The following is a 13,919-nucleotide window of genomic DNA, read 5'->3' as shown; positions in this document are numbered from 1 at the left end:
TCTCCAGTTTCCAACCACACATGTAGCATATCTCCAGTCTTCAACTACACCAGTAGCATGTCTCTAGTCTCTAACCACACCTGCAGCATGTTTTCAAATTCAAACCACACATGTAGCATGTCTCCAATCACACATGTAGCATGTCTCCAGTCTCCAACCACACACGTAGCATGTCTCCAGTTTCCAACCACACATGTAGCATATCTCCAGTCTTCAACCGCACCAATAGCATGTCTCTAGTCTCTAACCACACCTGCAGCATGTCTTCAAATTCCAACCACATATGTAGCATGTCTCCAACCACACATGTAGCATGTCTTCAGTCTCCAACCACACATGTAGCATGTCTCCAATCTCCAACCATGCCTGCAGCATGTCTCTAGTCTGCAATCTTTGACCACCTCCTCTAGCATGCCCACAGTCTCTGATCTTCTGCTGTAATATGTCCAATCTCTGACCATTTTCTGTAGCATTACATACTTTGAACCTGGGGTGCAGAACTTTGGTGAAGATATAAACAGTGTTTGTTTTTGTTTTATTCTTTTGCATAAGCCAATGTTATTTTTATGAAACTGCACTATGTATAGTATGTGCCGTAGCTGCATTCCTAATGAGAGTATTGTTATAGGTATATCACAGAAAGACTGACAGCAGAGTTCAGGTAGAAAGAAATGACTATACTTTATTGAAGATAATTGAAGCTGTTGTATCCTGAAAGCTTAGAGATGAGAGAATGTTAGCTCTTGAGTACAGCGAGATTACAAGTAAGTTAATAAGGTGTTTACACTTTACAGCCATTGTCTCGGTAGTCATTTATGAAGTTGTTCATGTCAATGCATTTGTTACGGTTGCGCGTGGCCTTGCAGGCTTGTGGACTAGCCAAATCCTCCACCCAAGAATTGTTTTCCAGGATGTATCTCAACCTGAATGACACAAAGAGGGACAAGTGATGAGAAGCATGCAGTCTGCAGTATTTATCAGCACTGCCATTATTAGCTTTGTTCCTAGTGTACCATGTACAGATATATGCATAGTGCGCTTCAGCTTGATATTTGTAACCATTTTCAGGCAATGTTACTTTCAGCCCTGGTTCACACTGATGCGGTGCAGAATTCGCAGCGTATAAAGTGCGAATTCCGCACCGTATCAGAATAGCACCCCGTTCATGCGAACCGCTGCGGATGTGTATGTTTAAAACACCCCAAAAGCGGTCCGCAAAACGCGGTGCGATGTGCAGAATCGGATCAAATAGGTGTGAATACCCATGTGATCTGATTCTAGTGTGGACCAAAAAAAGGGTCCTGCATGTTTGTGGTGTGGGAGCGGTGCGATTAGAGCCATACAAAATGTATGGCTCCAATCGCACTGCACACAAATCGCATGTGATTTGCACAGGAATGCGGTGTGGTTCCTGTGTGAATCACATGCGATATACCGCACTGCACATATGTGTACCCGGGCTAAAACCCTGGCACCATCATTTTTGGTGGAGGGGATTCTACACTGAGTATTTGTATGTACTGACCCTTTACCACTTGCCATCTAGGGCAATTTTGAAATTTTTCACATACATGTTAAAATCTGCATTTTTTTGCTAGAAAACTGCTTAGAACCCCAAACATTATATATTTTCTGAAAGCATAGGACCTGGAGAATAAAATGGTGACTGTTAAATTTTCTATGTCACTTGATATTTGCAAAGTCGTTTATCAGACACAAATTTTCAGGATTTAAATAGACTTTAGTGCACAAAAACAAAATATAATACTCAATTTGTTTAGTAAAATATAAAAAATTATCATATTATCAAGTACATAGATACCAAACATGTGAAGATTTAAAACCGTGCGCGCCTGGGAAATGGCGACAAATTTAAAGCATCGCTTTAAAAGCCTTTAGAGGTTATCAGTTAAAATATTACTAAACCCAGGACCCTGCATTCACTATATCTGGTCTCCCACAGTACACACTAAATGGAAATGCAATTATTTTAGTAAATTAAAAACTGCTAAATACCTTTTCTCATCAGCAGTATATAGTAGTCTTTTGACTTCGAACAGTGTCCAGCTGAGCACTGGTTAAAGCTTGCAGGAGGAATTTTCATTCTCCTCTGATTGTCCTATGAGGCTGCATAACCCCTAACCCTCTGTCTGGACAGAGCTGATTGGCCCTGTGCTGATCACATGCACCCTCCCAAAGAAAAAAAACATCTCTAGCAATACACACTAAACTGAGCATTTGCAGAGTGATTCCTAGAGCTCTGTACCATCAGGAGATAGATAGGGGACAGTAGAAGGGGAGGATCAGAGGAAACAGGATCAAACATCCTTTTTAAACAATGCAGAGGATTAACCCCTTAGGTTCCACAGTGAGTATAACAACGATGCTTTACTGCATATACAGACTGATTTTACTGTTGTGGGTTTAGTAACACTGTAAACATGAGCTATGTTGCTAGAATTATTGCTCTCACTCTGACGTTTGCGCTGATACTATACATGTGTGGTGCAATCACCATTTACATATGCATGATGAACCTATGTATACATTTGCATTTGCATGTGAGCATGGGGATGTTTTAACATTTTTTTTAAATGATTTTTATTTATTTTATTTTATTTTTTTTCTCGTTAAACTTGATTGCTATCTAAAGGGGTGAACAAGCCCCCTTGTAACAGCTTTGGGCAGTGACAGATACTTTTTATTGACAGTATATCCCCCATGCCCTTCAAATCATCTGATCAAATGCAGGCGTGTTTGATCAGATGTTTCCCTGGCTGTAAGGGCCAGGGAGACACAGCACTGAAACCAGAAGTGACAAAATCCTTGTTGCTTCTGGTTGTTTTTATGGATGTTTCTCCATCTCCTTTGTGGACAGACCATCCTCCCCAGTGGAACAGGGGGGGCCTAGGAACAGCAGTGAGCAGCGGCACAGGAGAGGGAGATTGCTTCTGACACTTGTAAATATGATTGGGCAGCTGTAGAGCCACTTGGATCACTTTTACATGAAAGCTGAACACTGGATGAAAAAAAATATACTATGATCATGGCTGCAGCTGCTGATCCTGGTATAACCACTTACTACCTAGACTAGGCCTGTATATTTGGCCTATGGACAGTAAGTGGTCAAAGATTTTTTTGTTTTCTATTTTGGATAGACCGAGGTAGTTAAGTGTTCTTTCCTTTTTTTTCCCTGTCTGTGACCCCATTGGAGGATTTTCTCTCACTTCCTGTTGATCTGGTGCCCATACAAGAAATGGGAAGAGATTGTCAGCAAAACGGAGGCTCAGAGAAAAATTAAAACATTGTCCTAATTTCTAATCTTTCCTCACTCTACTAAAAATGGTTTCATTTTTGTCTGTATCCCTGTTATATAGACAGACAGGAAGTCTGGGAAAGTTTCCCCGGTAGAGGAAAAGATTGCATTAAAACCTGAATAGAGGCTCAAACACCCTCCTCAAAGCCAGATTTTAAAAAAAATGGCTGGAGTTGAGGAGTTCAGCTCAATAGGAGTGGCAACCATTTGGTGCCTAGACATATAGGGGGAAATTTACTACAACTGGTACACTTAGAATCTGGTGCAGCTGTGCACGGTAGCCAATCAGCTTCTAACTTCAGTTTGTTTAATTAGGCTTTGACAATAAAACCTGGAAGCTGATTGGTCTCTATGCAGAGTTGCACCAGATTTTGCACTCTCCAATTTCAGTAAATAACACTTTCTACTTAGGGTCATCTGTCTTCTAGATGTGCACATGCCAAGCAAGAGAAAGCATATACTCAGTCTGTGTGAGGTCACGTGCAGTTATGAAACAGAAATTGTAGAGTTCCCCTTTAATATGGACCAGTGTGGTAGCACCCAGCTAGTGCAGAGTTCCCCTTAAATATATATGGTTTTAGTTTGCAGAGTTGAGCTAAGCTCTGACTCCTACCCCCAAATTTCCTGGTTGTTCTAATTTAGCAGGTGACAGTCTGAGCAGAAAGCACAAATATCCTGTATGTTGCTTTTCGCAGTTACAAGAAATGTCAAGAGGAAAATGTATGCTTTGTGACGCAATCACTAGTATATATGCTTGTAAGAAGGGTATGCAATTCACTTTGCAGATGAGAGCAGCATGCTGTGTCAAAACAGCGCTGTTTTTAATAAACTTGTTTTTCTCATGAAGTCCGAGTCCAGAGTCTTACCTGAATTTCAAACATTTCTACAACAGTTACACAATACAACAGGCCATATGTAAAGGGCTAATGTGGTCAATGCTGACCCTCTACCAAAAGTGATAAATTAAAAGTGTAGATATGGATTAAACCCCAATGAGTAGATAGTAATAGTAGACAGATGACCATCACCCACCTGTTCTCTTCATCCCTTGTCTCCCCGTCTTGCCCCATAATCAGATACTCCTTTGTACCCGTATCAATGCGCATCTTGCAGGATGCACGCTGGTAGAAGTATCGGATGTCTCCAGCTTCAAGGGTCTCATCTGCACCTAGACAACAGGAAGGCAAATGGAATGTAGAATGATTTTGTACATCATTTTTTCATGTAGTCTGCTCAGGGTGGGTGGAAAAAGAAAACAAGGTAAAAATATGTTTTATTTTTATGGAAAATACAAACTAGTGCATATTAAAGTGGATCTAAAATCACAAAAGGAAGATTTGCTATGGCATAGGTTATATCTAGAAATATTAATTGAGCCTAAGAAGTAATGCTGAAAGATGAACCTTTTATCTTAAATTCCTCCTGAAAAATAGCAGTGTACTTCCTGTGAGCCTCATAGCTGTACAGTTGCAAGAAAAAGTATGTGAACCCCTTGGGATTACGTGGAGTTTTGCATGAATTGGGCATAAAATGTGCTCTGAACGTCATCTAAGTCACAACAATAGAAGAACACAGTCTGCTGAACATAATACTACACAAACATTAGATGTTGCCATGGTTTAATTGCACATAACATGTAAACATTCACAGTGCAGGGAGGAAAAAGTATGTGAGGCCCTAGCTTAATGACTTCTCCCAGAGCTAATTGGAGCCAGGAGTGAGCCAACCTTGACTCCAATCAGTGTGATGATATTGGATGTGTTGCTGACAGCTGTCCTGCTCTTAAAAAACACACACCTGTTTTGGGTTTACTGGTTTCAAGAAGCACTGTCTGATGTGAACCGTGCCTCGCAGAAAAGAGCTCTCAGAAGACCTACGATCAAGAATTGTTGACTTGCATGAAGCTTGAAAGAGTTACAAAAGTATCTCCAAAAGCCTTGATGTTCATGTGTCCACGGTAAGACAGACTGTCTACAGATGGAGAAAGTTTAGCACTGTTGCTACTCTCCCTAGGCGTGGTCGTCCTGTAAAAATGACTGCAAGAGCACAGCGCAGAATGCTGCATGAGGTAAAGAAGAATCCCAGAGTGTCAGCTAAAGACCTACAGAAATCTCTGGAACATGCTAACATTTTTGTTGACACATCTACAATAAGGAAAACATTAAACAAGAATGGAGTACATGGGAGGACACCACGGAGGAAGCCATTGCTGTCTAAAAAGAATATTGCAGCACGTTTGAAGTTTGCAAAAGAGCACCTGGATGTTCCACAGCACTACTGGCAAAATATACTGTGGACAGATGAAACCAGATTGAGTTGTTTGGGAAAAACACACAACACTATGTGTGGAGAAAAAAAGGCACAGCACACCAACATCAAAACCTCATCCCCACTGTAAAACATGGCGGAGGGAGCATCGTGGTTTGGGGCTGCTTTGCTGCCTCAGGGCCTGGACGGATTGTTGTCATTGATGGGAAAATGAATTCCAGAGTTTATCAAGACATTTTGCAGGAAAACGTACGACCATCTGTCCGCCAACTGAAGCTCCGCAGAGGATGGGTGATGCAACAGGACAATGACCCAAAGCATACAAGTAATTCAACAAAACAATGGCTGCAACAGCACAGAATACACCTTCTGGAGTGGCCCAGTCAGAGTCCTGACCTCAACCCGATTGAAATGCTGTGGCATGACCTTAAGAGAGCGATTCACACCAGACATCCCAAAAATATTGCTACACTGAAACAGTTTTGTGAAGAGGAGTGGTCCAAAATTACTCCAGATCGTTGTGCAGGTCTGATCTGCAACTACAGGAAACGTTTGGTTGAGGTTATTGCTGCCAAAGGAGGGTCAACCAGTTATTAAGTCCAAAGGTTCACATACTTTTTCCTGCCTGCACTGTGAATGTTTACATGTTATGTGCAATTAAACCATGGCAACATCTAATGTTTGTGTAGTATTATGTTCAGCAGACTGTGTTCTTCTATTGTTGTGACTTAGATGACGTTCAGAGCACATTTTATGCCCAATTCATGCAAAACTCCACGTAATCCCAAGGGGTTCACATACTTTTTCTTGCAACTGTATATCTGTCGGGTGAGATCTAAAGCCAGCCATAGATGGTGTGATTTTATTTCCTGCAACCACAGGTGGAAGGAAAGAATATCGCTTGATTCCCTCCTGCGGATGTCATGGTGTTCTTCCAGCGGGAGAGGGGGGAGCGGAGGGAACCGTCCCCGCCAGGAGAACACAGTGATTACTGCTAGCAGCTATATAGCCACTAGCAATAATCACTTGTAAAATCTGTCAGGCTGGTTGTACCAAAGTTCATCGATCAACTTGGATATATTCAGTCTGCCCATACATGGTTTTCATCTCGGTCATTCCCTGCTGTTTATGACCAGCTTTAGGCACTGCAACCTCTGACTGCTAGCCCCACCTGATTTGGAGTGAGATTTGGTGATGTCACCACTGTGCTGCTCACTGTTCTCCTTGCTGAAGAGGAAGCTGTACCTGAGGACGTGTCATGCAAGGATCTCACTGCTTTTTATTCATTCAGTCTGTGAATATGTGTCTCCTTCACCTTTCCTTCAGCTTGTTCATCATTACGCCATCAGTGGAGCAGCACTGACATAAGGAATGCTCTGCTTCTCTATCATGATGGCCTTCTCCACACAGAGATACAGTGCAGGACAAGGCATGGTATGTCAGTAATGAGGAAAAGGTCAGCTGCAGGGAGCCTAAAGGTTATACTGGTGACTGGTCCTTTGTTCTCCGCCAGCCTTTTTTTTTGGCACAGATTCCACAGTACAGGTCCTCTTTAATTTTGTGTGTTCTCTTTTGGAATGGGCTGTAATCATATGGTTAGCTATTTCAGTTTACAGATTTTCTAAGAAAGAAGGCCATTTACAGAACCCAATAGCCCAACCTGAATGAGCCATCAGAGTCACTCTGTTGTTTCATTTTGATGTATTGATCAGACAATCAGAGCCTCAAAGCAAGCAGCATCTGCTGTGTTGTTTTTTTGTTTGTTTTTTTAGCTAACCCATAGTTCTCTGGGAATAATTTGTCATCTGTTAATGAAAAAGATTAAGTGTATGTGCGTGTGTGTATGTATAATATAATTTTACACACTTTTATACAGATATATGAGTACAGGTTCATGTTAAGCTAGTTAACTTACTTTTCTGCAGAACTTCAATAATCTGAACTTTGTACACTATGAACGCATCTTCTGGCTTCATTTCTAACACTTTCACATGGTAGCCTGCATTGTGAAGACAAGACATGACATCTAATGAACGGCAGTCTTAAAGTGTATGATGATGCACAGAACGACCCCAAAAATGTCATTTGCTGCTTAGGTAATTGGTCCACCCAGAATAGAAAGAGGAGCCTGAGAATGCAATGAGCAAAATGGCTGCCACCATGTACAAATGTAATGATAAATCATACACGGAAATAAGGTTGTTAAACCAAAAACACATACTGTAATAATAAGATCGTTTATTTAAAGCAGATCTCTTTTACATGTACAGTACTTCTATAAAACGTTGATATTTCCTTTTGAATAAAAATGCTAACGATCTAGTCACTTGACCAGCTGATATATTCCTGAATGTTAAATAATGTTCCCTTTACTAACAATGACACCATATTCATCTAGCCAAGCTGGACGTTATTATTTGTCTATGGAAGATGGTATGTTGGGAACCCCAAAAAAGTCCCCCCCCCCCCGCATTTTGTATCAGCTAACTCACCATACTTCACACGTGGGAAGTAACAAGCAAATTCTTGACGCTCATTCTTCTCTTCCATGGACAGGGTCCTCTTCAACGTGGGGCAAGGACCTACAAAACAATTAAGATGTCAGATCCTGTGCAGTTTAATGAATATACCAGTCTGTACGATGAACATACATAAGGGTCTACTTATACAAAAAAAAACTAAATTGCCATACAAACATCAAGCATTTACACAGCCATCACAAATGTTCCCCATGCTTTCTTTATGTTTGTTTCCCAGGATTGTCAGCTCCATCTAGTGGCCATAATACTGGATTTATCTGAAATACCTCAATCAGGAAAATACTGCTTGATGGCCCCTAGCTGGAGTTTATGATCATATAAAATAAACATTATCTATACAATAAGGTGATTATTTATGATGGCAGTGACATTCATACAGCAAGTTGTTTATACATAGACCATTATAGTGTTCATTTATGGGGTGAAGCAGTGAACAGAGCCATGATGGTATGCAGTAACTCAAAGAAAAAAAGATTTCAGGATTCTGATCAGATCAGTGAAAACATAAACTTTGCTTGGTGGCTGCACAACAGCAGATGGACTTCATTTATTGAATCCCCATTGTGTGCATACATGTCAGCAGTGTTTGCTGCTTGTTCCCCTTAAAGTGTTACTAAACCCAGGACCCTGCATTCACTATAACCGGTCTCCCAGGACCCTGCATTCACTATATCTGGTCTCCCCGGACTCTGCATTCACTATATCTGGTCTCCCTGGACCCTGCATTCACTATAACTGTTCTCCCAGGACCCTGCATTCACTATATCCGGTCTCCCAGGACCCTGCATTCACTATATCTGGTCTCCCCGGACCCTGCATTCTCTATATCTGGTCTCCCCGGACCCTGCATTCACTATATCTGGTCTCCCCGGACCCTGCATTCACTATATCTGGTCTCCCCGGACCCTGCATTCACTATATCTGGTCTCCCCGGACCCTGCATTCACTATATATGGTCTCCCAGGACCCTGCATTCACTATATCTGGTCTCCCCGGACCCTGCATTCACTATATCTGGTCTCCCCGGACCCTGCATTCACTATAACTGGTCTCCCAGGACCCTGCATTCACTATATCCGGTCTCCCAGGACCCTGCATTCACTATATCCGGTCTCCCCGGACCCTGCATTCACTATATCCGGTCTCCCAGGACCATACATTCACTATATCTGGTCTCCCTGGACCCTGCATTCACTATAACCGGTCTCCCAGGACCCTGCATTCACTATATCCGGTCTCCCAGGACCCTGCATTCACTATATCTGGTCTCCCACAGTACACAGAACGTGGAAATGCAATTATTTTACTAAATATAAACTTCTAAATACCTTTTCTCATCAGCAGTTAGAGCAGTCTTGTGACTTCTATCAGTGTCCAGCTGAGCACTGGTTAAAGCTTGTAGGAGGAGTTTTCTTTCTGCTCTAGGAGGATGGAAAACCCCTGACCTCTGTCTGGACAGTATTGATTGGCACTGTGCTGATCACTTGAACTCTCTCAAGAAAAAAATAAAAACCTCTCTAGCAATACACACTAAATTGAGCATGTGCAAAAGGGCTACGGGCTCAGTCTGTCTTATCAGTGTGGACATTTGAACAAGATGAGGGGCAGAGAAGACAGGATCAAACAGCCTTTTTACACAATTTAGAGGATTAACCCATTAGGTTCCACAGTGAGTATAACAAGCATGCTTTACTGCATATACAGACTGATTTTACTGTTGTGGGTTTAGTAACACTTTAATTCCATTTTATAAAAGTCAATGGATACTTAGATGGTAACATCTTAGTGTACAAAAAAACAAAATGACTTTGGGTGATTTCTAGAATTATTTAAAAAATCAATTTTCCCAATGATATATCATTGACATAATAATTGCACAGACCACGTTTACAAGGGCATTGTATAGCTTCCCACCCAGGCCATTTCTGACATTTCTCTCTACATATAAAAAAAAAAATTTTTTTGGCTAGAAAATGACTTAAAACCCCCAAACATTATATAATTTTTTAAGCACAGGCCCTAGAGAATAAAATAGTGGGTTGCAATTTTTTATGTCAATCAGTATTTGCGCACTGGTTTTTCCAAGCACAATTTTTTGGGAAAAAATACACTTTAATGAATTTTAGTGCACACAAACACAATATAATACCCCTTTTTTTGTAAAATATAAAAGATGATGTTACACCGAGTAAACTGATACCTAAAAGATGTCATGCTTTAAAATTATGTACACCTGTGGAACGGTGCCAAACTATGGTACCTAAAAATCTCCAGAGATGACAATTTAAAAGGCTAAAAGGCTTTACTGGTTGCCAGTTTAGAGTTACACAGAATGTCTGGTGCTAGATGTACTGCTCTCACTCTGACGTTCGCAGGGATACCTCATATGTAGTGCAAACAACGTTTACCTATATGTGAGGAACCTACGTATGCATTCACCTTTGTGAGCAAACATGGTATGGGGGGGGGGGGGGGTGAGGGGGTTAGCAATTTTTATTTTATTTAATTTATTGAAAATGTTTTATTTACTATAATGTCGTTTTATTTATTTTTTTATTGCGTTTATTGCTATCACAAGGGATGAACAACATCTCTTGTGATGACATTAGTGACAGGTTCTCTTTACTGAGACATCTGGGGTCTTCTAGACCCCAGATCTCTCCTCCTGCCCTTAAAAGCATCCGATCAAACCAAGATCGGTTTGATCAGATGCATTCATAAGCCAGTAACGGCTTGTTTTTATTAGCTGAAAACGGAAGTGACAAAATACTTGTTGCTTCTGGTTTCTTAGACCATGGAAATGATTCTGGAACTTCCGGTCCTTGGTCATCTCTATAGTAAGCTGGCACAACTGGGCGGATGGGAGAGCCTAGAAAGGCAATGGAAAGCGGCAGGAGAGGGGGGAGGGACCCCCTTCAGCAACATGTAAAAGTGATCCAGCGGTTATATAGCTGCTAGAATAGGTTTTACATGAAACTGGACAAAAATGCTGATACTGAGATGGTGACTGTAGCTGCAGGCACCATCCTGGTATAACCACCGAAAACCTTTTTTTTTCTTTTGCTAATCATCAGTTTATAATAGGACTAATGTGCCACAATTGTGAGCCAAGCATTTGACTGGCTGTTTTAGTGCAGCCCCATTGACTTAAATGGCCAAGATCGAGAGGTGGTGCAGCATGCCAACTTGACATGCCACAATGACCCCTTCATGTCGGCTCCTCTTGGCCCTTTAAGCGGTTTCTAATGCCCAGCGGGAAGGGTTTAGGGTCATTTGACTGCCGTGATTGGCTGTCACATGATTGGAAAGGTCCCAAACGCAAGGAGAGATTGGGACCTTTCCATGGGATGCTGACACATGTGCTGGGAGCGCACAGGGCACTCCCTCAGCATGTTTGTTTGCAAATGGTTCACAAATATGCAGCCACTTGGTGACAAGGCCCAGCCGCCGAGAGGCCGCATATTTGCGTACGCTCGGTGTGAAGAGGTTACATTTGAACAGTCTTCTCTGTCTGCATTTTGCAATATAAGTGGGTGGTTGGGTGGTGGTAAAACCACAGTTCAGCTGCCAGTTTTTATCACCTCCCGGCTGTCTCTGTAAAAGAGGCCTTACAGAGACGCTGTCACTTAGCAAATTAGGTGAAGCTGTGCTGACTTCAATCTTATTCAAGAATCTTGTTTTTTAAATTATTTTTGCACATAATTGGGTATTTTTTGCAAAGTGAATTTTCTAAAACAGTCAGTTGGTGTATAGAACACCCCCAGAAAAGTAATTTCCTGCTTGTGTGATTGGCTCACTGATTTTCTTAGACGTTTGCACTAGGATACAAGTCACATTTTAGACATCCTCTGCAATTGGAATTTCATTTTTTGTGGGATACTCCATATGGATTATTTAGTTCTAACGAGATGCTGACCCTGCAACTCCTTCATAAGAACACTGAGAGTGCACCAGGTGGTCCTAAGGAACCAGACCCTCCTATTCAGGAATCAGTCTTGGCATTGTGGAGCAAACTGCTTTTACTTCAAAAAATAAAAAGGTAGGAATCTGCTACAAAATTTGTTAACAAAAGTGGTGTTATACTTTAAATTGACCTCATTCATCAAGTTGAGTGAAAACTCACTTTGCAACATGGACAGGCTCTACTCCTTTAGTAAAGCAAACCCTCTGCTGCTGAATAATTTGCACACAGGTGATATACTACAAACCTTTTCTTACCTTCTGCACACTGACACACTTCTCCTGAGCATAGGGTAGAAATGAAGGTGGTCCTGGAGGGGGCGCTGTAGAACACTCTGCACTGGTTGCCTGCCAGAGACAAGACCATCGAATGGTTATTCTAAAGCATTTACTTTGGGGGCTGTTATCTTGTGTATTTCAGCAAGTACATGTGGAACAGAAGTATAAGATGGTAATTAGTAGCTGTACATGACTGCAAGTTGTATATGGACCAGGGGCGGACTGACAACTCATGGGGCCCCCAGGCAATACGGGATCATGGGGCCCCTGTGTCCTTGCCCAAACTCAAAAAAGCCTATGAAAAAGGTACCAGAGGCATCTCATGGGGCCCCCTACTGACCCTGGGCCCTCGGGCAGTGCCCCAGTTTCCAAATGGTCAGTCCGCCCCTGATATGGACCATCAACATCTTCAACAGTGGAAGAGCTGCCTTAGTGACCTAGGATAGACACCTCTTGCCCCCATGCCACTACCAAATATTATCACACCATCAACGGTGCAACTCCAGACAAAACATTTCTTTAGATTTAGATAGAGTGGGGAAAGGCTAAAATGAAACCCAGGCTGAAGGAAAAGTTATCCTGGCAGTGGGTCCTCCTTTCCATGGCACGGATAATTGCTCATGTTGTCTATGTGGACTGGAATAAGGTGAAATGCTCACCTTTCTCTTGGCTTCCTCTGTGTTGCATGTCTAGACCCTCAAAGTAGCCAAACTGGCCACTGACATCATCACATTCAATTCCAGACCAGGTTGTCTGCATTGTACCTTTGAATAGCCCACATCCTGGGAGTGCTGGATAGGTGAGGAGATCACTGGCTACTGAGAGAGCTAGGAACAGCTTAAGTAATTCACCTTATTTATCATACCCTAGACCAGCCATTCTCAGCTAGGATTCTGTGGAACCTTAGGGTTCCTCCAGGGTTGGCTATGGGTTTCTTGATCTCTGGCTAACTGCTCTCCCATCTGATGGTGCCTGCATAGTTTCAAGTCCAAAGCCGCTGGTCAGGGCCAGTGACATGACTGCAAAGGAGTCATTCTGGCCACCCTTCTAAGGGTAGCATTCTTCTTACACCAATAAAGGAAACAGCAGAGGACACCAACAAAGTGCAGTATATAGGAAAAGAAATGAAATAGCAGAGGGCGCCAACAAAGTGCAGTATATAGGAAAAGAAAGGAAATAGCAGAGGGCGCCAACAAAGTGCAGTATATAGGAAAAGAAAGGAAATAGCAGAGGGCGCCAATTAAGTGCAGTATATAGGAAAATAAAGGAAATAGCAGAGGGCGCCAATTAAGTGCAGTATATAGGAAAAGAAAGGAAATAGCAGAGGGAGCCAACTAAGTGCAGTATATAAGAAAAGAAAGGAAATAGCAGAGGATGCCAACTAAGTGCAGTATATAAGAAAAGAAAGGAAATAGCAGAGGTTGCCAGCTAAGTGCAGTATATAGGAAAAGAAAGGAAATAGCAGAGGGTGCCAATTTAAATGCAGTATATAGGAAAAGAAAGGAAATAGCAGAGGTTGCCAGCTAAGTGCAGTATATAGGAAAAGAAAGGAAATA

General features: G+C 41.9%; 1 protein-coding gene across 1 annotated transcript in view; it reads right to left on the bottom strand.

Annotated features, from left to right (window-relative positions):
• Positions 1-656: 656 nt before the first annotated feature.
• LOC149449032 (complement C4-B-like) overlaps positions 657-13,919 on the bottom strand; it is a 121,575-nt gene continuing 108,312 nt past the window's right edge. Inside the window, exons 37-41 of the mRNA XM_089693924.1 lie at positions 12,343-12,432; positions 8,077-8,166; positions 7,500-7,583; positions 4,349-4,484; positions 657-923 (exon numbers count right to left, since the gene is read on the bottom strand). Of these exons, the coding sequence (XP_089550050.1) occupies positions 782-923; positions 4,349-4,484; positions 7,500-7,583; positions 8,077-8,166; positions 12,343-12,432 (542 nt within the window). The 3' untranslated portion in view covers positions 657-781. The remainder of the gene's footprint in view (positions 924-4,348; positions 4,485-7,499; positions 7,584-8,076; positions 8,167-12,342; positions 12,433-13,919) is intronic.

This window comes from Staurois parvus, unplaced genomic scaffold, assembly GCF_062004578.1.
Source record: "Staurois parvus isolate SC_StPar_1 unplaced genomic scaffold, SC_StPar_1.0 ptg000640l, whole genome shotgun sequence".
Taxonomy (NCBI): Eukaryota; Metazoa; Chordata; class Amphibia; order Anura; family Ranidae; genus Staurois; species Staurois parvus.
This window is presented reverse-complemented; position numbering and strand designations above follow the sequence as displayed.